The 27,795-nt window shown below is 34.9% G+C and overlaps 1 protein-coding gene across 2 annotated transcripts; it reads right to left on the bottom strand.

Annotated features, from left to right (window-relative positions):
* Positions 1 to 389: 389 nt before the first annotated feature.
* LOC128231949 (solute carrier family 45 member 3-like) lies at positions 390 to 27,776 on the bottom strand. 2 transcript variants are annotated; one of them, XM_052945234.1, is made up of 3 exons: positions 27,700 to 27,776; positions 8,806 to 10,384; positions 390 to 6,752 (listed from the first exon to the last, which is right to left on the bottom strand). In XM_052945234.1, exons 2-3 carry the CDS (start codon positions 10,342 to 10,344, stop codon positions 6,498 to 6,500), a joined length of 1,794 nt encoding a protein of 597 aa, XP_052801194.1. In that variant the 5' UTR covers positions 10,345 to 10,384; positions 27,700 to 27,776; the 3' UTR covers positions 390 to 6,497. The 2 variants fall into 2 exon arrangements, with proteins under 2 accessions (XP_052801194.1, XP_052801195.1); XM_052945235.1 differs by lacking the exon at positions 27,700 to 27,776 and adding an exon at positions 21,507 to 21,543.
* Between the last annotated feature and the right edge of the window lie 19 nt (positions 27,777 to 27,795).

The raw sequence follows: 27,795 nt of genomic DNA, 5'->3' as shown, positions 1-27,795 counted from the left end.
CTAAGTGTGACCTTGACCTTTGAGGTAGGGACACGAGTCTTGCACGCAACACGTCGTCTTGGTATGTGGAACACATGTGGCAAGTTATTTTAAAATCTGTCCATACAAGGGAAAGTAACAGAGCCGGACGGACGGACAGACGGACGGACGGTGCGATTTTAATATGCCCACCTTTGGGGGCATAAAAACACACCAAAAATACGAATATTCTAATTTAATAGAATATTAGTACTTATTGGGAATAAAAATGGTTTGAATTTTTGGTTGCTTTCGCACACTGCCTTGACTTTGTTGCTTTGAAAACAGACCACAAAAAGGCAAGAAAATAAATACCGGTACTGGCAAAAATGAAAAGATGGGAATCTTGAAAAATGAAAACAATATTCAAATCCTATAATTTTTTTATTCTTCATAAAACATTTCCTGGAAAGTAAGCTCAACATACACAAACATGAGCATAACAAAATACTTTTAAGAAGGAACTGGCAATATAGTTCAATAAGATCTGACTTGACCCTATGAAACGAAGTAAAGGAAAAGATATAAATGTGAAACAATCATACAAATTTCATTTGTTACAGAAAATAACGATTTAAATAATATCAATACAACACAAACAGTTTTCAATACAACACAAACTGATGTTGAAATAATATTCATTATGAGAAATTGAGAAATGTATTTTTTTAAAGTATTTAATAATAATAAACTTAAATTAACTGTAGATTCTCTGGTTTTGCAGCTGTATTATGTAAAACCAACAAGAGATGTTTGTTAATCAATATGCCCCCCCACCCCCTAAGCGCCATGTTGTCAAGATTATTGGACAATTGAATGAAATATGCAAGGACCGAATTGACAGCTGACTTGTCATTGACATTGGATGCCTTTGACCATTCAATTAGTGTGAGGATAGTTTGTATAGTTTTTAATCAGGTTCAGATGATGACTGATATTTTCAGATAAAAATGTATCATCTTAGCAGCAGGAAATAAGTAAATATGACAAAATTCTAATGATGAATATGAGTTATGACCATGACCTTTGACTCTATGACATCAAAATCCATGGGAGTCATCAACTGGTCACCCAAAACCTAAATGTCAAGTTTGAGGGCCATTGGTGCAGGCATTGTCAAGTTATCAAACAGACAAGCTTTTTGCATTCAAGGTCACTGTGACCTTGATCTTTGACCGGAAGACCCCTAAAATCAAAAGGGGTCATCTACAGGTCAGGCCCAATCCCCAAGTCAAGGGCCATGGGTCCAGGCATTGTTGAAATATCACTGGGAGAAGCTGTGTTAGCTTTTTTCACACTAAAGTTCACTGTGACCTTGACCCCAAAATTCAAAAGGGGTCATCTACAGCTCAGCCCCAATTTTCATGTCAAGTTTGATGACCATAGGTCCAGGAATTGTGGAATTTGCCTTCAAGGTCACTATGACCTTGACCTGATGACCCAACCTCCAAGTCAAGTTTCAGGGCCAAGGGTGGAGGCATTGTCGAGTTATCACCCGGACAACCTTTTATCATTCAAGTTCAAGTGCTTGACCTTTGACCCAATGACCCCCAAAAGCATTAGGTGTCATCTACTGGTCAGTCACAAACCCCAAGTCAAGTTTGAGGGCCATTGGTGCAGGCATTGTTTTAGTTATCACTGAGACAAGCTTTAAAATCCTTTTACCATTAAAGGTCACTGTGACCTTGACCTTTGACCTGATTACCCCTATAATCAATAGGGGTCGTCTACTGGTCAGGCCCAACCTTCATGTCAAGTTTGATGACCAATTACGTTCAGGAATTGTTGAGTTAACACTTGGATAAGCTTTGGTCTACCGATGGACCGACCGACATGTGCAAAGCAATATACCAGTCTTCTTTGAAGGGGGGCATGATAAGGGCTGGACACCAGATGGTCCAAAATTCAGCAAATAAAGTATCTACTCAAAACAAGCAAAGACTTGTCAATGCCATGTAGTAGAAGGCTGATAATACATCACTATACATGGTTAAAATAATAAACGCAACAATCATGTTGCTGTCTCATCTGTGTTTCCCTGTTTAAAATAGAGCTTAATGGTTTCCCAGTTTAAATCAATCTGTTTATGAGTACAGATAAATATACAGACAATATTTTTAAACTCTGACACTGTGGTTTTTGTGGTAGACAACCCTAGTAAATTTTGAATTGGAAAAATGAGCATAAACTGCTAAAGATGCATGTGTTGTAAGCAATATGATATATGAGTAAGTAAGATTCAATGCGTTGTGTTTAGCCCCTTTTACATGACAAATATTTATGGAAACAACAACAGATATCTCTCCTATGCCCATCTCATTTCCCCCCACAATATTTTACACTAGGAAGGAGTGGATTGTAGGTGCTGTGTTGGTGAGGTTATCATTGCCCACAAGCATTATGAAATTCCTTCAAGGGGTTTAAGAGATATGGAGACAAAATCTATGGCTATAGTCATTGACCTTACACTGTGCGCTTGACCTTGATGCACCTGGAGTGTGGGCTATATGTGTTATGTAATTGTGGTCAACATTTTACCAAAGTTTCATGAAAATCTTTCAAGAGGTTTAAGAGATATGGAGCAGACATACAATCTGTGACTCTCACCTTTGACCTTATACTGTGTTCTTGACCTTGAACCAATATGCCCATTATGGGGGCTCTGCAAGTTGTCTCAATGTAGAGAACTTTTTACCTTGAGTTTCATAAAATATGGAGCGGACACAAATTCTATGCCCAAACCATTAGCACAAGTTTCAATCCTTCGATGGGCTCAAAACATACAGAGCGGTCACAAAACGTATGTCTTGAATCCTTGACAATGACCTGTAAACTTGCTCTCAAGTCGCCGGGCCTCGAATAAGGGTTCTGCAAGTGGTCATGATGTTGTGAACATTTGACCCAAGTATCATGACAATCCGTCAATGGGTTTAAGAGATACGGAGCAGACACAGTAGTGTGAAAAACGGTGGACATCCAAACTAAACCCAATATGGTCCCCATAATGTATTTATGTAATCATGCCAACAATCATACCAAAAAGGTGTTAATTCTGAATATATGAAAAAACTGATGGCATTACATATACATACTTAACAATATTACAGTAACATCATGATACAATGAAGACCACTTCTAAGAACTTACAATATACACACAGATTTAAGCTTAAAGCCACGGTGCCACTTACGATTAATTAATCAGAAAAAAAAATAAAGTGAGTATAATTATAACTATGATAGTTTCATATAATGTCTTATAAATTCTCAAGGTCCACACAAGGTACAAAAAAATGTATGGGAAATACCAACAATATCCCAAAATGGTCCACATCGCTCAGGTCTTTGTAAAATGCACTTTTTGGTGTATGACAAAACAAAGTGTGGCAAATCATACGGAGTGTTAAAACTCAGATATTAAAAGCTGGAACCCTTCAGCAAATGTTGATAATTGCTCAAATACCGAAGACCACAGTTTGTATTTTGGCATCACTAGCTTTGTTAATGTGTAATTGGTTGATTGACATGATATCGACCAGGTGAATGAAAGTCCTTGTGATCCAAGGGATGCAATTACAATATCATAGAAAACCGGGAAAACTTTTTAAACCAAAAACCTCTTTGAATTGTCTTTCAAATCATCAGTAATTAGAATACAACCTACATTTTAAGCCAATGAAATTGCAGATAGACAATCATTAAATACTACTGGGGTATACTTAATCATTACGATTTAAACTTTCCAATGTGTTTAAATGTCTGCCTACTGCCAATCCTCCGATACACACTCCATGAGTCAGATTTTGCGTTAAAAATGATCAGCCAATGAGGTTGTTTTCTAAGTCAATTAGATGACCTGTTGTAATATCTTAACGAATAATAAGGGCTCGTGTGCTATGCTTGTCATTAAGAATTAAATTTATGTCATCTAACTATTCCATGAAGCATCATAGAATTTTAGGAATTCAGAAAGTCACGTGATATGCAAATTTCATAATGACATCGTGATCGCTAAATTTAGCTTACACACTTTCGATTTTGTTACATTTTATCAGTGTGATAAATGCATTTTTTTATCATTATGGGGGTTAAAAAAGGTCAAAACAGTTAGGAGAAGTGATTTGGATATACATACATAAACAGTTATCATATTTTGTTCATAGCTCTTAGGTTATGAGAAACAACATCCTATCTGTTAATCACAAACCACTAAAACATAAGGAGACTTTAAAAAGCAGGGTAATATGTTCCATTAAAATGTATAAATGTATTGAAATGATTCAGAAGATACTGTGCGTGCCGGATGAAACAGTTCACGTTCCAGTGAGTAGCAAAAACTATAATTGCTTATAATAAACTACAAGGTAAAGTATAATACATTCTTTTTATTTCAGAATTGCTTTTACAGTCATAGCCATCAGTTCAACAAACCTTTTAAGTAGTACTATATTCTTTTATTGAAAGCTTTTTCCATGATTGTTTTGAGGGGTTAATAGCAAAATAGATGAAAATTAGCAGTTCAAGGTTAAAAATCTGTAATTTAGTATTTTGCTAGGTTTCAATTTATAAAATTACATAACCAACTCATGAAATCATGAATATTAAACCAACACAAAATTAACAGAAATTGATAAGAAAATACCTTTTAACTTGCTCATGTTATACATATTAAAAACAGTAAGTAGTTCCCATTGTTAATCCCAAATAAGATCAATCTCATTCATAAACAGTTCTCATATTTTGTTCACAGCTCTTAGTTTATGAGGAACAACATCGTATCTGTTGCATGCTAGCAAACATACCATTTAATTTGTAGCGCTGTATACATTATTTAAGTTGTAATCATTAATACTGGTACATATTGTTAGCATTCAAAGTAAATAAAATACATAATAAAATACAGCATATAATATTGTAACAGCATCAAACTAAAGCTCTGGTTATGTCAAACTTTGAATAACTGAAAAAGTGTGGTACTTGATGAATGTTTTATACAAACTCCCAGTTAACAAAAATATTCACTTAAATTGTCATGAATATTACCAGTAATGTAACATGCTTCAAGAATGTAGAATATTACTATGTACATATATATATATGCAATTAAGTCAAACAAAATAAAATGCATTACTAAAGCTAAGTGTCTCAAAAAACGCTGGAACGCTAACATATTTGTTGGTTAAAAAGTTGAAGCTATGTTAAAATCTACTAGCTGTTATCAAATAACTTCAACTAAACAGTAAAATAAAACAAGTCACAAGAAATGTCAGAATGCAAAATACATCACAACATTAATCATTGCTAACTAACATTAAAGCTAGTATTATATTTGATCACAGAGAAAAAGGTTACAATGTACTATAAATAATATATCAATCATCTTATTATTCAATAAATACATATAAAGGTTTAACACACAGATAATAAAGATATGTTAAAAAAGTACCATGAAGTAGGTTATGAAACTACATAATATATTATACATAATTAAGTAACTGTATTCACAACCATAAGTATTGACAAAAAAGCTTGACTTAGACCACACACACACAGCAAGAAAAATTTAACATAGAGGGCCAAAGTGCCTTAGGTCCCTGAGGCAGGAGACTGGCATGTAATTCGTAGTTTTAAGTAATGATCATATGAACAACAAACAAATCTCTTTTAATAGTTGAAACTCACTGTTGGAATCCAGCGCTGAGGCGGTTCTCTTCAATGCAAAATGCAATTATGCTTTAACTATTTTAATGATCAATGAGCACCTTTATTATCGAACAGTTGTTTAAAATATTTAATATACATTGATTGACAATTTAAAATACATTAATTGACAATTTAAAATACATTGATTAACAATTTTAAAAACATTGATAGATAATTTAAAATACATTACAATATATTGATAGAGAAATATGAAATACATTGATAGACAAATTTGAAATATTTATACATTCTTATACACTACATCCAGACGACTCATACAATCTGCTAATAAAATCTGGTTGATATCATGAAATGAGAAATAAAACAAATGAAATATTTATACGATTATAACATGTGATAGTTGTTAGACCCACATAACAATTATTTCTTGGTTCTTGAAAGCCCGCTTAAGGTGTAAAACAAACTATGCAAGAGACTTGTTTGCATTTTTGTGGAGATTGCACTCTCACAGATATACCCGTTTTTACAACTTTGTTACTTTTAAAAGTCATCTACAGAGAATATAAATAAAATACATGTGTATTTCAAAAACATGTACAAACCCTTTCAGTGTTTCTTACCGTAACAAAATTTAGAATTTTTTTTTTGGCAAATTGGAACAATGTTCCACAAATATGCAAACTAGTATCTTTAAAAACAAGATATACTTTGTTCAGTATTCTATCACATATTGGTATCTATAAATAAAAAAATCAAATAACAAGAACAGACAAATCCGAAAATAAACATGAGTACAATATTTTAAGTAAGTCAGTATCATAACACATTAAGTGACTGTTTTAAAACGTTTAAATCTTGATGACTGGTGATCACGTTTTGTATAAAGTACAGAGACAAGACCCCCATCACTCCAGCCGTCACCATGTAGGAGAGGACCGAGCCGGTCATGTACACAATGTATCCCATGATGCAAGAGAGGACGACTTGTGCCAGGAAGTAGGCACTGTCCAGTGTCGCCATGTCTGTGGCCACACCCCTCGCTGCCACTTGTGGGGTTTCAAAGAAGTATGCCTGAAACACAAAGAATAATGAATCATTATCATTTAAATCATATTTAATATTAATAACTATGATATAATGTTATTTTGTCTTACAACATATGACTACAATGTTCAACATCTGTTTGATTGTATCAATGTTAATTAATGTGATAAATCTTGTAAAACTGTATTTGATGTACAATTTAGGGTTACTTTAATAGCTCTTTTATGCAGCCCAGCAGGTATAATGAATAAGTTCAGAGCATGCTGATTGGTTGATTTCACCTTCATTCATTCACAACAGCAATGAATAATTCAAACTTTAACAGAGATTGATAAAACACATATTTCTGTTTGTTTTCATTGAGTAAACTTTAATCTAAAATAATAAATCAGCAAAGGAATGAAATAGACCGAAGTTAAAATGCAAACCAATGGTGATGTGACTGAGATAAACTACATAACGGAAAGTAGGTTATCTGAAAGGGTAGACTCAATTAATTTATCATGCACTTTTTGTAACAACTTTTTAGTCCTTAGGGAAGATTTCTGTCAAGGATTTAACTACATGTAGCCTTAAATAGCTGTTTTTAAAAAGCCCTCTACAATAACTTTACCTTAAATCTAAAATCAATCATGTGTTTAGAACACTTGCAGCCTTTATGCTTTGACTAGCAATAGTTACAAAAGATTGAACACAGTGGCTCACACAAGAGCTATGACAAAACATCCCCACTTTTTGTCTTAACAAGAGCGCTGCACAGTAACCAAATGTCCCTAAGTTTCTTTAACTTAGCTTGGATACTTTTTTTATTATTCCAGGACCAAGATTTTTTTTCCGACAACAGCTACATTTTTAATAAGCCATAACTCTGCAAAACTTTGTCTGACAAATTTTTTTTTAACTTACGCGCAAAATCTCCATATTGCCCTCTTTCCACATTAAGTTTCATGAACTTACTTTTGATACTTTTTGAGTTATCACAGGACCAAATGGGCTTTAAATGTGAAGAGCAATAACTCTACATTACCTTGTCTGACGAAAACAATTAACTAACGTGCATAATCTCAATATTACCCTCTAACCACATACTGAGTTTCATGAACATAGCTTTGATACTTTTTTAGTTATCGCAGGACCGAGATTTTTGTGGACGGAAGGAAGATGTAACAGACAGACAGAGGGTAAACCTTAAGGCCCCTCCGTTGAAACTGGTAGGGGACTAAAAACAGTCGTGTACAAAGATGTCTTTGTCATCAATCTTTTTTGGCATTTTATACAATAACATACAAATAAAAAAATTATGTAAAAAGTAAATGTTTGCAACTCCATTCAGCTTATTAATCATTGACTTTAATACAGATCTAGGCTGGTTAAAACAGGAAAAAACTAGTTTCAGTTTGACTATTTAAAAGTCTACTGATTTCGTGACAAGATAAAAATGGAGACCTAATTGCCATCAACTTGACCTTACCTCTACTGTATTTATCAAAAATGAGATGATTCAATTACTGATAAAAACTTTTCAAGCAAAATGGAAATCATGAATTGAGTTTTTCTAAGATTAAAACAATAGCCTATAACGTAATATACAAAGTCATGTAAAATACATTTACTATAATAGGCAATATATATACAAAATATAATATCAAATGTACCAAATGAAATAGGTTAATGTGAAAAATGTAATAGGTAAATGTGAAAAACGAATAGTTAAATGTGAAAAACGAATAGTTAAATGTGAAAAATGAATAGATAAAGGTGAACAATGAATTGGTAAAGGTGAACAATGAATTGGTAAATATATAAAACAAGAGCATAGCAATCAAATGAACTCATCTGATTTCTAAATTTAATAAGGGACAATGATATATAATTCAACAATTATGTCAACTAGAGTAACAGGTATTACTACAAATAAAACTGTACTTTGTGCCTATTCTATTGTCATTGGTAGCATGTGCATTAAGCTTCATGTGAATATCTTTAACAATACTTAACAAAGATGTCCGCATGGCATTGACAATACATGGACTTCAAATTCTTCTGGATGAGCTAAAAACTAAAAGTTTGAGTATCTCACCTGTTTATCACTGTGGTACTTGGTGACCAGAATATATGGAATGGTAGTGACAGTTGCATAGGCTATTCCCGTCATGGCTGCCATTAAGTTCACAAACATCACGCTGCGAAACAGCACTATCCCGCACATGGCAAACACAAATGAACCCATCCCTATGGAGTATGTAAGCCTACAGCCAAATCTTGCTACAATTTTTTCTACAAACAGCGCATACACAGCTGATGTGATGCAGTGCAACAAGAGGCCCCAACTTCCCATTCTGACACCATTGTCGAATCGGATACGCAATTCAGAGTCTTCTGGTGCATTAGGATTTCCGAAAAAAACAGCATTTGCAACAAAGTCAGTGAAAAATAAGTTGAATCCCATCACTGCTGTCCAGCTAAAGAAATGAGCAAGCGCAAGATGACGTAAAACATGTGGAATTTCACATAACTTTTGAACAGGCTCTGGTAGCTTTTCATGAATGTTTATCCATATCAAACGACATAAATTACATATGGCAGCAAATAATCTGCATGTTAACAATGAATTTATTCCAAATTTTGGTGATGCCGTATATCGAGGAGTTCTTGAGATTGGTTGAACTGATGGTAAATCTTTTGGTGTAACAATTTTGCTGCCATTTTCTGATCCATTTGTGTCATAGCCTGATTCACCACCATTACATCCGATTTCTAAAAGTGTATCATTGGCTTCGTTTTTTGGTCGGTTATTTTTGACTGTTTCTGGTCCCATAAATGGTGATTCTCTTGCTGCAATCAGAGTTGCTATCAATAAGAGTGCAAACAAAATGATCAACAATGAAAATACTGAGCGTTCTTGGGTTTTGAAAAATAATCCTATGGTTGTTGCATTCCAATCTAAAGCTGTTATGAGATAACCTATAAATCCTCCTAAACTAACCATAAGGGAATAAACAATAAAAGCACGCTCATGTTGATCTGTCCCATGTGAAGCATCTGACAACAATGCTTCGCAAGGCGTTAGGCAAGCTTGGCTCGTAAAATCCAACAAAACAACGCTCATAGTTAACAATAACAACGTCATACTTTTTGCCATTGCACCAGTTCCAAATAATTCCCTACACAATTTCTCCCCATATGGAATTAATATTAAACTCATTATTAAGAGTATTGATAATCCAACAATAAATGGTCGTCTTCGTCCAAACTTGCTCCTACATCTATCACTTGCTCGGCCAATTATTGGAACAAGAAAAAAACCTAGCAAAGGACCCAGACCTAATATTATGCTCATATTCTCCTCTGTATATCCAGCCTTTAACAACATTGGTGGAATGTAGGTGAATCCAGCACACGCACATATTTCCACACCACACACAACAGCGTTCAGTAAAAATATCTGTAAAAGACCGATTTTTTTCTCGTTTCCTTTTAGCCCGATGCCGACCATTTCCGGAATGGGAATGTTCGTGGGAAGAACCGGAATAATACTTTCTGGAACCATGCCTTCGGTTGAACTTGTGCGAGCACGCACTCGAATATCTTTTCCCCAATCCTTATCATTTAATCCCATGCTCAGATGTCCAAATCCAGTGACTCATTTTTTACCGCACCTGAAAATAAACAGTAGACCATGATTGTAATCTTTCTCATTCTTCAGTTTCCGTTAATGTAAATTCTCTACAACATTGTTGGTTTATTGCAGAAGAGATTTATCACCTACACCTTATTACAATTCTTAATTTAAGACCCACTAATCAAGTACTTACTATTAACTCAATGATATTAGTGATATCAGGAAAGTTAATTTTAAAACATACCAGTTTAAATCCAGAATTCCACTACGACAGCAATGATTAACCAATTTTTTCAATTAGTTCTCTGAAACTACTGCATACCTTAATAAAGTCATTTTTAGGCTGCCTTGATCATCAATAAAATAGGTTAATCTAATGGTAATGGAATATGATTTCTTGTTTAAACATCATACCATTTGTTATACATGTACATGCTTTTATTGGAAAACATGTACAACATGTTACAAATGCTACCAATGATATTTACATTTACAGAGGAGTTTAGTCAATAAGTAATTATTCTAACTTGTTGACATCAAGTAACTGAAGCATTGCAACATAAGTCACTAATGATATTTAACAGGGGCAGCTCCATGAATTAACATAAGAGGGGGAGGCGAACATTAAGGGCGCTACTTGGGAATATGCACCCTCTTCCCCAGGAACCCTAATGTACATGTAGGCTGTTCATGTCAAGGGGGGTCTGGGGATCCTCTCACAAGAATACTTAGGGTAATTTTAGTGTAAACTTTATAAAAGTGGTGTATTTTGGTGTAAATAATGCATATTATGCCAATAATAAGTTTTTCAATTTTTAAGCTTTTGGCTTTAAGATGAAACAAGTGTTGAACTCTAAAACAATAACTTTTTTAAGGCAAAAAAGAAGAAATGTCAACAAAACAAGGCCATGTTTAAAAAACACAGACAAAAGAAACTGTTGTTATACATTTAGTGTATGGCAATTGCATTTTGTGAAATTTCAAGCATAAAATCATCTGCTAGTTGTTCAAGATCAATTGCCCCTCCTTCTGTGGGTACATAATCAGTAAGTTAATTCAAGCTGCAGTATTAAACTCAATATAACGAATAGGCTAAGTCTCATTAGTTTTAATTTATCGGTGTAGCTTTCTTCCCTCAGTCATATAAATATAATGACCTATTTATCTATTTTATCTTATTGGTACTATTGAAACATTAACATCAAAGATGGGAAAGCAAAAATGTTTCAAGATTTTCGCGCAGCCAGCTAGATCAGCCACCAGTAATAAATTCTAGTCTTGGATACATTTGTTCTCAGGTTTGGTCATTTCCCTGTAGGTAGTGGAAATATGAACAGAGTGAAATATATTATGAAACTTAAAACACTATATTTGGCAACCTAAAGACAAACATAAATAATGACTAATAATCAATATTTCATGGTAAGAATGTAGATCTTGAAGATTGAAAGGCACCCTGACATAGGTCACAAGAATTAACCAAGAAAGAATTTAACATTATTATAAATGTGCTATTCTGGTCAGCTAGTCCAAATAATTGTACATTGACAGATTTTTTTTAGATTTTTGATATGGCAAATCCTTCACGTACAAATTGTTTAGTATCAAAAGTGGGTAGTTATTCGGATCGAGATTTTGGGTTAAAGCATATTGCGTCTATAAAATATCATAAAAACAAGAAATATTACCAGATAATGTTTTTTTACATTAGTTCCGTACACAAAAAAATAAATATCCAACTTATAATTATGAGTTTGAAGGGTTTCTTCATTTCATTCTGTCAAAACATAACGATATATACATGAAGGGCACCTGCAAGGCTTCAGGGCACAATTTTAAAACAATTGGAACATTTTGGCCATGGCCGAGTTGTTACGATTGTATTAACTAGGCCTATCTCGAAGCTTGTCAGAGGTGGCCAAGTTATAACGATTGGATCGAGTTGTTCCCCTTGGCATAATAGTTGTCTGTGTCAGTCAACTTTCATTTTATTGGAAAGGTAAACAATGTGTTTTAATGCATAAAATGCTTGTTTTGTGCAAAATAACTTTTCACTTACATGGTAAAATATGAATATAAACTGCTGATCCAAACAATCTACCATATCCAAATTACTACAAATATATAATTTATAAATTTATTTTATAAACAAGAGATGTTTGTCAAACATCATGCCCTCCCTGAGCGCCATGTTGTCAGGATTATATGGACAATTGAATGAAATATGCATGGACCGAAATGACAGCTGATTTGTCGCTAACATTGTATGCCGTTGAGGCAGTTTTAAGATTATGACCATTCAAAGTTTGAGGATAAAGTGTGTTATGACCATGACCTTTGACTCTATGACCTCAAAATCCATAGTAGTCATCAGCTGGTCACCAAAAATCTAAATGTTAAGTTTGAGGGTCATGGGTGCAGGCATTGACAAGTTATCACACAAACAAGCATTTTTCGTTCAAGGTCACTGTAACCTTGACCTTTGATCCAATGACCCCTTAAATCATAAGGGGTAATCTACAGGTCAGACACAACACAAAGTCAAGTTTGAGGGCCATGGGTGCAGGCATTGTCCAATTATCACTTGAAACATTTTCACATTCAAGGTCACTGTAAACCTGACCTTTGACCCAATGACTCCTAAAATCAATAAGGGTCATCTCCTGGTCAGGCCCAACTGAAATGTCAAGTTTGATGATCATAGATTCAGGCATTGTTGAGGTATCACTGGGAGAAGATTTGTTAACTTTTTTGCATTAAAGGTTACTGTGACATTGACCTTGGCCTGATGACCCCCAAAGTCAAGAGGGGTCATCTACTGGTCAGGCCCAACCTTTATGTCAAGTTTGATGACCATAGGTCCAGGAATTGTCAAGTTTGCTTTCAAGGTAATTGTGACCTTGACTTCTGACCCCTTAAATCAATAGGGGTCATCTACTGGTCAGGCCCAACCTCCAAGTCAAGTTTGAGGGCCATGGGCGCAGGCATTGTTGAGTTATCACTCGGGCAACCTTTTATCGTTCAAAGTCACTATTACCTTGACCTTTGGCCCAATGACCCCTAAAGTCAATAGGGGCCATCTACTGGTCAGACCCAACCTTCAATTCAAGTTTGATGGCTATGGGCGCAGGCATTGTTATCACATGGACAACCTTTTACCATTCAAGGTCACTGTGACCTTGACCTTTGGCCTGATGACCCCCAAAAACAATAGGGGTCATCTACTGGTCAGGCCAAACCTCCATGTCAAGTTTGAGGGCCATAGGTGCAGGCATTGTCGAGTAATGACACGGACAACCTTTTACCATTCAAGGTCACTGTGACCTTGACCTTTGGCCCGATGACCCCCAAAATCAATAGGGGTCATCTACTGGTCAGGCCCAACCTCCAAGTCAAGTTTGAGGGCCATGGGTTAGGCATTGTCGAGTTATCACATGGACAACCTTTTACCATTTAAGGTCACTGTGACCTTGACCTTTGGCCTGATGACCCCCAAAAACAATAGGGTTCATCTACTGGTCAGGCCCAACCTCCAAGTCAATTATGAGGGCCATGGGTGCAGGCATTATTGAGTTATCACTCGGACAACCTTTCACCATTCAATGTCACTATGACCTTGATCTTTGACCCGATGAGCCCCAAAAACAATAGGGGTCATCTACTGGTCAGGCCCAACCTCTAAATCAAAAATGAGGGCCAAGGGTGCAGGCATTGTCGAGTTATCACTCGGACATCCTTTTACCATTCAAGGTCACTGTGACCTTGACCTTTGGCCTGATGACCCCCAAAAACAATAGGGGTCATCTAATGGTCAGGCCCAACTTCCATATCAAGTTTGATGATCATAGGTCTAGGCATTGTTGAGTTATCACTCAGACAAGCTTTAAAATTATTTTACCATTAAAGGTCACTGTGACCTTGACCTTTGACCCGATGAGCCCTAAAATCAATAGGGGTCATCTACTGGTCAGGCACAACCTTCATGTCAAGTTTGATGACCATACGTCCAGGAATTGTTGAGTTATCACTCGGACAAGCTTTGGTCTACCGACGGAGCGACCGACCGACATACCGACATGCCTGTGCAAAGCAATATACCCCTCTTCTTCGAAGGGGGGCATAATTATAATCCATTCAGTCAAAAGTTCCGAAGCTGTAGAGTCCCATGTAGAACTTACAACACGCCACCTACTGGAAATTACATCAAATCAAGGAAAATAACTTTCAACTTATTCATTATTTCAAACAAAGAAAATTTTATGTCTTTTAGACTCATGTGCTATCAAGATGGAGCAAGATGGCGTGCCAAACTTCTAATACATCTAATTAAAAGCTATCACATTCCAGCTGATACTTCGGGAGTTATCAACTATTTAAACCAATTCTAACTTTTTTTACATTTTTTTTATAAAAATAAATATGTCCAGTTAGTATGTTTCCTTATTCTTACTGTATTGCACAGATTTTTCCCCATGAAATAAGTGCAACGCAATACCGATTAGTGAATTAAATATTGATATTGATATACATCAGTAACAAGAGGCCCAAGAGCGCCTATGCTCTACTGGCATGGCTCTTTTGGTCATTTTCAATACAGAGCATGTATGTATGAGTATTAGGCAACAAATAAATAGTTTACTTTTTGCGTTTGGGTAATAGCTAAAAAACGCTGCATGTTCAACATCTGAGGACAATAAGTGTTGTAAGCAGATTAGTTGCATGAACTATTTCAATATGTGCCAAGTAAAGGTAATCTGAGAGTAAAAAATATTTGCTTTCAAAACTGTACTCATGGTCAAAATATCATTTCTGTAGCTTTAAAAATAAAAAAGTTGGTCAAAAGGTCAAAGTCAAGGACATCTGAGGACAACATTGATGCTCGTTTGCAAAACTGTGCACATGGTCAAAATTTCATTACTGTAGCTTTAAAAATTAAAAAGTAAGTAAAAAAAGGTGGGGCCAAACTTGACCAAAGGGCATAATTTCAAATGTTTTGCTAGATGGTCATCATATGATGCTCCACAAGAAATATCAAAGGTATTGGCCTTGTGGTTTAAAACAAGAAGATTTTGAATATATTTCTTAAATAAGTCTCTAGGAAACTTGTGACCCTTGGGGCAGTAGCAGTTTTGACCCAAGGGGCATAATTTGAACAACCATGGTAGTGGACCACTAAATAAAGCCTTGTTCAAAATAGCAAGGATCTGCATAGCTGTTTCAGCCAAAAAGGTTTTTAACATTTCCCAATTTAAGTATACCAAACCTGTGAACCCTGGGCATGGCCAGTTATGACCCCAGGGGCATAATTTGAACAAACATTTACAAGCAATTGTAATTGTGACTTTACATGTAAACTTGGCTAAAAATAGACTTTGCTCATGTAGACTTGGCTAAAAATACAAAATGTAGCATTTTTTTATACTTTCAAGACCCATAATCTAGGCAAGCATGTGCGGATCTGGCTGGTTTTCAAAAGGAAGCGAGCTTTAATGGATATCTAAATAGTGTACAAGTTTCATTGACTTTGAGATACAATCAAAACTGAACACTGCATCATGTTCACAAGCAGTTGTTTACAGACGCACTGATTTTTTATACTTTCAAGGCCCATAATCTAGGCATGCATGGGCGGATCTGTCTGGTTTCCAAAAGGAACCGAGCTCTAATGGACAGGGCTTCTAAAAACCGGCAATTTGCCGATCTGGACCGATTTTGACCAAGCCAGACCGATTTCAGTTTCAAAAAGTGTAAAAAAAATCGGTCCGAAATTTTTTATTTTTTTTTGGAATTTCGGTCCAAAACGACAAAGTCAGTAAAAGATGTAGAAATTGTAATACACAAACATTCATGGCTCATTCACACATTCAAAACTACATCCAATAGGTCATAAAAGTGTCTTGGTTACCATGAGACAGATGCGACCAGCTGCTTTTTCTGCTACGCTGATCACTCCATAGCCTATCTGTTAATTAGCAGATGCTTGCAATCGGTCCAATCACGTGTTTTGGTATAAGCAGAAGACACAATTAAACAAACTATGTGTTAATTATCTGCTTGCAGCTTTTCTGATTAAGTGTTAAAATCGGTCCATATTTTCACATGGCAATATGCTATATCCTCGTCGATCATTACATGATATCCGTTTGTTGATTACAAAACAGTTAAATTTAAATTGTTATAAAGAACCAGTGCTGGTTAAAAACGGCTTTAAAGATAAATGCATGTCATTGTTAATCCGTGAAAGCATTAAAATACCGAATTAATTAACGCAATAATATTTAGGATATTAACAGCGATACACTTGATTAACTATATAGTCTGACAACTGAGTCCACCGCTTACATCATATTTATTCGCAGTAATGAAAAAATCGTTGTCGATATCACACTTTAAGCTTGTTGCCCCAATTATAAATCTAGATATATACCATTATTCAAGATTATCAGTTGAATGTTGACCCACTAAAGAAGCATTAAGCAAATAAATCATAATACTGTTTCACTTTTTGTCGTCTGACCGCCTCCGGACAGCCACAGTTAATTACGATCACAGTCTTTCTTGTTAGAAACGCCGCAGAACTCGATGAGAATCTCATTTGAATTAAACTTGTATCATTGACGCGGCTATGCTGGCTCTAGAGCCCTCTTACGAATTGCCACATCGCAAAAAATATTGACAGAAAAGACGTCGCGAAAATGTATGACATTTCTATAAAATCGGACTATTGAATAGGTCTTTCTTTTTTTGAGGTGTCGCCGGGTCCGGACCGATCGAGGTTCCAAAGTTTTAGAAGCCCTGCTAATGGATACCTAACTACTGTACAAGTTTCGAGATACAATCAAAACTGAAGACTGTATGGTGTTCACAAGAAATTGTTACAGACGCACGGATGCATACACTACATACACATTACCATCGCATAAGCTCTTCTGGCCTTTGGCCAGTTGAGCTAAAAATAGCTTCATTATTATGTCTAGTGTACTTTTCAACACCAACTATTGGCATTTTATTAAAGAAAAATCATTTTTCTCAATAACCTAAAATTCATAAGGTTATATTTGCCAATTTTTTTTTTGCCCATCAGCAAATGTTCGGCATATAAACGCGATGTTCAATTGAAATAAAATATTTTAAGTTTGATACTGATACATGATATTTAAATTTGATTTAAAAGATATTTTGTTCTTACAATAAACAGAATGAATGATGAAAAATATGGCAATACTAAATTTCTACATGGAGGTGATTCAAATCTGAATATGGACTTTAGCACGTACATGTGTATGTCACAGTGTATTTGTCACAATACACAAATTTTTAATATGAAAAGCAGCCACTTAATATAATGGAAAGCATATTACTGTTGTTTTTAGGGATTGAATATTTGTCTCAAATTATAATCAAACTTCGATAAAAATCGGACAAAACTTAACACAAATAATTGACTGATGAATGAAAACGATAATTCATAGTAAATGCTTAAAGGCCTAGTTTAAGGAATGTTTGGCATGAAAATCCCCTGCTGTGCATCTACTAATTGCACTGGTGTCACAGTAGGGGTCAATTTCCTGTGTATTCATTTATTGGCTCATGCCCATTTAGAGTCCATTTTTTTTAATAAAACATCCAAGACAGCACAGCAGGATACTCAGGATACTAATTATGATATCAACAAGTAAAACATTTTATTTAATAATTGTCCTGAGATTTGTTACAGAAAAAAAACAACTTTTTTTGGTACCAATCTGGTGTACAGTCCCTTTAATCTACTTGCCTTGATCCCTCTTATCAGCTCTCCAATCTGAGTATCCAGCTGCGCAGTTTTGAAGGTTTCATTATAATATTGGACCCTAAATGGCCCTAAGCCAATAAACCAATAATACAATATACAGAAAATTGGCCCCTACTGTGACACCAGTGCAATTAGCAGAAGCTGCACAGCAGGGGATTATCATGCCAAACATTCCTTAAACTAGGCCTTTAAAAGCAGGAGTTATGTATTAATTACAAACTGCTTTTACTTGAGAGCCGCTGAACATAACAATAAATAAACACATAAACATGATTACCACATGTTTCATAAAAATGGACATATTTTTGTTTTTTAAGAATACAGCTACATGAGATAATCAATTATGAGATAATGGTATGACACATTGACTCCCTAAGCATCACGCTTAAAATGCCAACAGTAAATGGAATCTCACTACAACTTAAAGTAGAAAATGCACAACCTCAGTACTTGAAACTTTTTATACAGTTGTAAGAGGATATAATACAATTAAAACGGAAGAAACTGCAAACAATTTGCAAAATGCACTTCATGCTTATAATAGCTGGAAGCTAGCGATAATTACAACACACAAGTATTATTTTAAAATTTCAAACTTATACTTAGTATCAACCACTTGATACATATTTTACTATCTAGGAGTGCTGTTTTAAGTAGAACAGGATTTTTCAATAAAAACATGAAAGCTATCACTGAATGTGATTAAACATCCTGAACGCGATCCTGCAAATGGCAGTGAAATATTTAGAAATCCCATCAATGACAATGATGTGGATAGAGTTATGGTTCTTGTACACGGCACTTCCTCTTATTGTACTTTACCACTGTATGAAGTTTAATCAAATTCCATCCAGAATTTTTTTAAGTAATGCGCCAGACAAGCAAAAAAGTACCAAAGCAAAAAAACTCTGTAATTGGCTAAAATAGACTTAAGGGTGCCGTTGTTTGGAGGCAGTTGAAGTTATCGTGATAAACCCAAATTTAAGAACTATAATCTGCACCAAATAAAGTGTCTTTTTGTTAATATTCATTCCCATGCTAAAAGATATCAGAATAGCATAAATTGATAATTGAAGAGCATAACATCATTATGAATGACAAAAAAACCCCGATGTCATCCCTTGCAGTAACTGTACTATGTAAAAGTACCGAGGTAGATATAATTATACAAATACCTACAATTTGTTGATTTTTAACAAAAATACCCTTAAAGTTCATCTTTAGGAGCTTTTCCCTCTACACTAGATTTTACTTGCTATTATACAATATTCACAAAGCTGCCACAGTTTACCATTGAGGACACTCATTTACAGAATTAACCTATTTCATTCAGAGACCCAGTTAGAAATGATACATTACTCTGAATATCTGGGCATTTTCCAATAACTTATGGATAAGCCATCTGACTGTATATGATCCTTGTGTTGTACAAACACTTATAAATTCTTTGTTTTAAGACCCAATGAAAATTACATATTTGAAAAGGAAATAAAAATGTGCACATGTTTATGTAATTTTCATTAGCAAGTGATTTTAAATAAATCATTTATTGCAAGTCAAACAGGTGAAAATGAAAGAGTAACAAAAAATAAATATTGACTATTTGAAAGCCAAAAATGACACATGAAAGCTTTTCTAATGTCACATTTTCCATGTATGAAAATTTCTAAATTTATCTATCTTTAAAATTCAGAGAGAATTATAAAAAAATATTTTAAATCTATGGAAAGCTATGTCAATTTAGATCAACTAAGTCCACTTCTGAGCAAATTGGGTTGGTGGATGTTCAACGTCATGTTGGTTGGCATAGCAGTTTGTATCCTCAACCAGTAGGTCCCCTAAATCGTGTTCCCATAACAGTTTAATTGATCAAAGACAGTAGTGCATTAGCCATGCTTCCTCAGGTTTTATTGTTCTTTGGGAGAACCATTTTTTGAATTCCAATTGGGAAACTTTTGGGGTGATCCTCTCCGTCACCCAATCGTTGTTGAACACCTCGAAATCATCAAAAAAAAACTTCACCAAATCATGCAAATGCAGTCTTCCCGAAATGTGCCCGTCCGCCGGACATGTCCGGCAAATTTTGTATGGGTCCGGCAGGTCTTCAGAAAATGACGGTCCGGATGATCGACATATTGTGAGACTACTAAATAGCGAAAAGGTATTTGAAAGCGAGAGGTCTATATAAACTTTCGCTAATTATTTGCCTTTTCGGTAGTTAGTCGATCCCATATTGATATTGACGTCACATAAGTCAGCTATTTCGGAATTCCGATATCCTTTCGAATACCGCTACCGTACATCGACGCGCTACCGTAGCCGCCTAATGCAGACCAATTTTTCAAGGGTGCTGGTTACCGCGACTGTTTTACTGTAGGAATACTGTAGACGACTGAAACGTACTGAAAAAGTAGGTACGTCCAGTTCCACAGCCGCAAAATGCACATTTTCCACAAATTTGTGGTACGTTTTTCATTAAAATAAGAAGGATTGTGAATTTTAAAAACAGCATTAATACGCTATGGTACTTTGTCTTAGAAACAGTTACTACACTACGGAATTTCTTTCAAATATAATAACCATGCAAAAATAAGCAACGGTATTTCTTTAAAAATCGTCATTCAACATTATTCGCCTCTGGCTTCTATAAATTTGCTTTAATAAAACAGCATGGTTATGCTTTTCCTCTTGTATCAGAAGTACGCTGTGGTATCAATGTTAAATTTAAGAAATGAGCAAAACTGCGCAGTGGTATTACTGTGATATTTGTTTTACGGACTGTGTGTTAACTTCGATAAGGTAGACATTTCATGTTTGAATTAAACTAAATCAGTCACTTAAGTGCACTTTGGTAGCGTTCTTGAATCTAGAAGTATGCAAAACTACGCAGCGGTATTTTCTGTATAAACATAATACGTAATCAACATAGCACAACCCATTTCAAAGGCAACGTTGCCTTTGAAGGTCATTTAACGCTAGTAAAGCTTCCTTTTAAAACTGTTGAAATATATGCTATAACTTTCATATAAATCCAACCGGACATCTATTACGTGATCGCTATAAAGTTATCATGGAAACCATAGTGACTGCAAATATATCAACAGAACATCCATTACAAAATAGCTGTCACAATTGCCATGAAAACCACTGCAATAGACAATAAACCAACCGGACAAATATCACAAGGTCGCATCAAGGTTACATTGGAACTACAGTGACCCCTGTTATGAAAGTTCTACAGGAAAGGAGCATGACTTAATACAACATGCATCAATACATATCTGTCGATGAAGCATTGATCAAATGTCACGGTCACCATTCAAGAATCGTTGGTGCTCCGTGTGTCATGGGGTATCTCAGGAATTACCAGGTTCACTTAAGTCGAAAGATAGAAGTAAGGTTGACTCAAACAGTTGTAGAGAACTGTAAAGAAAACATCACAGGATGATCATGTTGTATTTGCCGACAAGTTTAAAACATCAGTTCCTCTGGCGTTTGGAAAAAGATCTATACATTCGTGTCACGCATTAAACACCGGAAGGACATATTGGTCAATAGCAAAATCAGTCCACGAAAAGAGATGGCAAAGTTAGGATGCTCAGCAGAGGGGAACACATGGCATGAAATATTTCCGACCGGAAGCTTATGTCCACCGCATGGGAATAATCAAAACATGTGTGCAACCCGATGACATGTTTCAATCCTATCATAAATAGCCGGCAGAACAAGGTTTTGACGGAAAAAGTAAATACAAAAGGAAAGTGGGAAAAAACATGCATCAAAGTATTTTTTATTAAAAAAGAGCATGGATGTTGCAGACAGTCAACATTTTCAGTGTACCAACACACAGTGCTTATTTGTGGACCTAATTTGTGTGGTCTGCCGTGGACATCTCGCTTGTGATTCATCATGTATAAAGCTTCAACCCTCCGGCTACCGGCTAAGCTGTTTGAGAGAATGGTACTACTTTTTTACAGTATATTACAAACATGCTGTAGAATGTTAAATAGTAACCATAATCAGGTTTAATAACACATTGATCGTTGCATGTACCAGCAAAATGAAACATGAACAACGTCTTTTAAAATCAATCAGCTGTTTAATGTTTTATGTTTCTGTTTTTAGGTTGCAGAACAACTTATCGGCGGGAATAGCACAGGTATAAGGAAATCCAAACAAACAAGCGACATTTTTTAACTTGACCTCTTTGGCAATGTGCAGTGCAGAGTCAGCTTGCACGAGTATAATTCCAATGTCTATAAACTAAAACTCAAATGAAATGTTATTTTATTTAAGGGAATGTTTTATTTAGTATCGTGGCATTACCTCTAGAAAAGGCCAAATGTGGAGGTCGAGTCCAATAAGACTATGGCTCCAGAAACACAGATGAACAAAAAAAACAACTTGTGTATGTAAAACATTTTCAAAAATATATGTTTTTTTATATAGTTGCATTTTGAAATGACCCTTCAATCGAAACAATGAACGGTCTCTGAAGTTCATGAAAATGCATACATTAAATTAGTTCTACTGTTTAATGGCACATCTTGAATTTCATAGTCTAGTACAAGAAAGCGCCGTTTAGATCAATCATGTATTTAAATAAATTTTCAATATAGTATTGATGAAATAATCATAACAAAATGGTGTTCAGGTATCAACCTTTTCTTCCTGAAGGGACGAATAATGTTTTTTTTTAATGTTTTTTTTATAGAATTAAACATTTCATGCTTAAAATGAGAACATATTTTTCGAAATTACACATATACGATGCAATTGTCGCTAACAACGTGTCTTTATAACAAATATTCATCAATATGTGATTTCTTTTTACAGACCGATGCTATTGCATTGCACCAGAAACTCCACTAGACTGTTGCCGTTTCATTAATCGCATGCTGTGATTATACTGGTGTTGTTTCCCGTGACAAATCTTGCGATATTTTAGCAATACAATAGTTACAGTCAAAACTTCGATTGATATTTTGGTCTATATTTTTCTATTATATAATTATGTACATGTGTTCTTTGTTGATATGAGAAAAATATTATCATTATTGATTTTCGTTATGTTTGATTTTATCCTTATGTATTCCTCGAGTTCCTATGATGTAAATAAATGATCTATACATTTTATAACCGTGATATATGAATGAATTATGAATCCGTAATTGGATTTTAGTCCTATAAGTATACATTTATATGGGAAATGAATGAACATGTGTGTAAAATATCATGACAGAGAATCGTTATTGTAATTCCTTTCTGATTTATTTGATAAAAAAACATATTGTTTTGTAATCGCTCTATGCATGTGTAAATACTAGAATAAACAAAAATATGTAAAATATAATGAAAACAACAGGGACAAGACCATTAGTCGAACAGTAAAAAATAGGCCCTGTTAAGGGTTACACGTCAAGGACCCAAATAACGATGAACTCTGGACACAAACATTGTTACACCACTTCTTAAATCATAAGTTTCACTTTTTGTTTTATTACTGAATTTTACATAGAATGAGACGTGCCTGAAAAACTGTGATAGTGTGATGTCTGAATTAAAATTAAGCAGGCTAAATTAGCGTATTCAAGCACACACATGCATAATATGATTGAAATAATAAAAACATTTTGCAACGTTGCCTTACATCCATCTTTTTAAGCATTGTACTTTTGAAATATTTTGGAAAACCTTTTTCTACTACTGTAGTACAAAATTGCTGTTTTAGAAATATCAAATACCAGCTGTAGCGTATTTATGAGGAAAACGACAGACATAAATATCGAGTTACTACAAAAGTTAAAACTGCCATAGTGTATCTATGCATGCACATGTGGTATAATTCCAAGATTGATCATAACATTAAACGTCTCCGGCAATTTTGAAATACATTTACCTGAAAGGTTTTTACTAGAACTACCAGAGTGTATTAATGCATAACATTATCCTTTATGTTCTTAACAAATTGTTCAAATAAGTAATTCCTATCTACAAAACTCGCCTATAGTAGTTTTATAAACATTAAAAAGTAGCCAATACCGAAGATGAAAAATACCACAACCTACATATCACAGGATTACCATTGCGCTGTTTTGCATGTGCGTTTACCTACTGATGATTGTCTTCAGTCAAATTACTACAACACACGTCTACGGTTATTTCTACATTTGTTCTAAATTCATCATATCCGTAGTGTATTAATGTGAGTTTTGTATTTTTCCGAAGTCAACCAGAGCGTAGTTATGCCGATATGTCATATTTATTAATAAGTGAATATTTTAGTTGCCATTACATAATAAAACCAATAAAATGCATTTTATTGTATTATTGTGTCTATTAAAGGGTTTAAGTATAAGGAAAAATGTACATTTTCACTAGAACATTACCTAATTAGGGATAATGTATATGTCACTAATTCGTGAAATGCAAACTTGATTTATAAGGGTGTTATGTTATATAATTTTATGTACTATATAATGTTTGTAATTAATTTCTGTAAATGTGTTAGAAATTTGTACTGTTTTGAAATTGATAAACGTTTTACCTAATTGATAACGCATCTTGATCATGAGATTTAAGTCTCTGCTTTTAGCAAAACATGTACAAGATTATAAAAATAAGCGGTATTCCCACGCTGTACGATAGCGGTAATCAGAAGCCAAAAATTTGAGTACGGTTTACACTGCTGTGGTAGTTCGCCGGTGTATGATAGAGGTAATGGGGACACCCAATTTTAGGGTCTGCATTAGGCGGCTATGGTAGCGGAAAGGATATGCAATGATGATGTGGATTCCCGAGATAGACGAGTAAATACGATTCATCAGTAAAGGCATTTTATTATAACTGGTTTGATTGGTTCTTGGTTGTAACAAAGTACAATCAAAATCATCGGCACTCAATTTACTTCGTCTGCAGTCAAGATGGCGGCGGTTGGTGGAATTACCGGACGACCGAAAAACCAGAAAGCACCTTAATGCCGGCGGTGTTTGAATATCTTTTGCGAGACCAAGCGAGTTTATTTTTACTTAACGACATGTCAATGTAGTGTTTATATGTTTTGTTTTTTGTGAACTAAATTAGGAAAGCATTAGAAACTCCAACAGTTGACATTCATTTTTTTTAATCTTTATGTATACTATGACATATTTGTTCGGACAGGCAACCATTTTTTTCTCGGACAGGCAAAAACTTCCAAAGTGCCTGTCCCGTGGACAGGCAGAATTTTTACAATTTTGGGAAGACTGCAAATGTCATAAATGTGATTTATATTGATGTTTTAATATGTCGTCTATGTTTGTATCCACACCAACTTCACAATCCCAATATCACTATCACCACTCAAGTCAAAAGTCCAATCCATTTTAAACAAATATTGCATCAAAATCGCAATAAAAAGCTTCAATTTAACTCGATTTTTTATTTTTAACATCATCTCTGCTTTAAAAATTTCTGCGCATCTATCCGCGCATAACATCCGATCATACCGATAAAAGTTATATACTATTAAAACAATCGAGCGAAAACAAAAGTAAATAAAGTGAAAGTTCAGTACATCAAAAACTACACCTTTCTGTGTATCCTGCATGTAATGAGTAACTACAGTACACTCAACGTGTTAAACCCACTTTCCTCAAACACTCCGAGGGATAAAGTCAACTGCGGATTTCCTCTGAGTGTAAAACTGTTGCCCTCGCTAAAATCCCCCTGAGTTCCTTTGATTGACTGGTTTATCACCGAGTTTAATATGAATGATAGCATTGGAAATCGTCCAATTTTATTCTAATCAGTTAAGCAAGAAATCATTCTTGTTCAAAAGTAATTTGTTTTTATGCTTATGTACATTGTGATTCGTAAAAGATTCTTACCAGTGTTTAATTTGTATTTGTGTCCGTAAATGCCATTTGAATATTGTCTTGACTTGTTAATAATAAACATTGAATCGTTGATGTATTGCCACTAATTGTATTGCATCATAAAACAGCCTACATTTTACATGATTCTGAACCATGACCTCTGACGTCACGAGTGTGATCAATACAATGTAGAATATACTATTTATTATTGGTGTTTAAAAATATCTATGACGTTTTAGAAAATTTTCCACAGAAAACGAGACAAGAAGGCTTTCAACCATGCGCTGTGGACTTTGAATGCGTGGTTGACCTCGTGAATTTCCAAAAATGTGTAATGAGTAACCTAGCTTTTTTTGGACGTGTTTATCAATGTAGTCATTAGCAAAAAACATGTTAATAAGATGCATGTGCAAATAGTGAAAAACGACTGCATTCTGGAGGTAAGCTACATTCGAGCAAAACCGGCAGAGGAAAAAGAATAATAGCAATTTACTGGAGCCATCATGATCGGTTGAAATTTTTATAAAGGGCAAAAAAAAAAATGTTCATTTAGGGTAATCTTCCCAAAATTTCTAGGTAGGGTAGGTAGGGATTTTTTATTTTTTTTCAAAATCTGTCGTAAGTTCAGAGTGTTTTCTTGCACATGGCAGTCTTTCCTACATTACTGTCATTGCCTGACTTTGCTTTATCATATAAACAATAATTCTGATTAAATTCTGCATTTATCCGCCCTTCGTAACTCTAAAACAGTTAGGGTTGGCGCATTTTTGTAGGTAGGGTCGGGTTACCCGAAACAGATATTTTTTTTTAGGCCTAATTGTTAATAAAAACAAAACTTTAGGGTAGATTCTAGTCAAGTGTCCGCACTGTTTAGCACATTTATCCCCTCCGAGGAACACTGTGTTTGTAATTCTTTGGTCGACTGATCAACTCCAAGGGCCTTAAATTCAAACTCTGAGGAACGCGGACAGTCAATAACGAGGAACACAGACAGTCGATAGACACATTGTGTTGGCTGCAATAGCGAAAATCTGTGGAGGGAAATGGAAAGTGGGTCTAACTTGTCGAGTGTACAGAAAACCAAAAATGCATATTGCATGAAATGGGTCAAAATAACCTTTAACACTAGGGGGATTTCACTTTCACGCAAATATACCAAATGGACAGCAGAGAAGTGCAAACACCAAACCAGTTAGATTTCATTTTGGCGTTCTACAGAAAATTATGCGAGCTTTCTCAACCTGCGACCTCTCTGCGCTCGCTTTATCTTCTGTAGAATGCTTAATTGAACTTTAATCCACAAGAAACTAGACTTGTCTGGCTTTGTGACCATACACAACACACATGCACCCAGGCTCTGTACCGAAACAGGGGCGCATAGGTGAGAAGCAAGTGTGCTAACCAGTGCACTTCATAAACGAACATTCTAATATGCTTTGCAGCCATATTCATGCAGCAACATGCGGGAAAAAAATCGAAAATGCAAAAAGCTGCTTATAGATGAGCATGAAACAAAATTGTTAAATGATAAAAAAAGTTTATCATTCATTAATTGTAAACAAAACAGCAAATTTGAACAGTTCAAACGTTTCACGTCAGACGGCTGAAAGGTGTGAGTATATGTAAGGTTTCTATACAATTTCGAGCAATTAATGCAATGTAATTAATATTCTTTTGATAATGATAGAAATAGCAACCAATTACCTTGCATTTGTTATTACAGTTTTGCCTACACTACGTGTCTAATTGATTTCCTACGGAGACATGAAAACAAATCCAAATGCCCATTGAGGCGTAGAT

This window comes from Mya arenaria, chromosome 4 (genome assembly GCF_026914265.1).
Source record: "Mya arenaria isolate MELC-2E11 chromosome 4, ASM2691426v1".
In the NCBI taxonomy this organism is placed as follows: Eukaryota; Metazoa; Mollusca; class Bivalvia; order Myida; family Myidae; genus Mya; species Mya arenaria.
The sequence above is the reverse complement of the archived record's forward strand: the minus strand, read 5'-3'. Positions and strand labels throughout refer to the sequence as shown.

Excerpts from the sequence above, each read along its gene's own strand:
- LOC128231949 (XM_052945234.1), bottom strand. The coding sequence starts at position 10,344 with ATGGGATTAAATGATAAGGATTGGGGAAAAGATATTCGAGTGCGTGCT. Across the intron at positions 6,753-8,805 it reads AGTACCACAGTGATAAACAG|GCATACTTCTTTGAAACCCC; the intron begins GTGAGATACTCA and ends TTTGTGTTTCAG.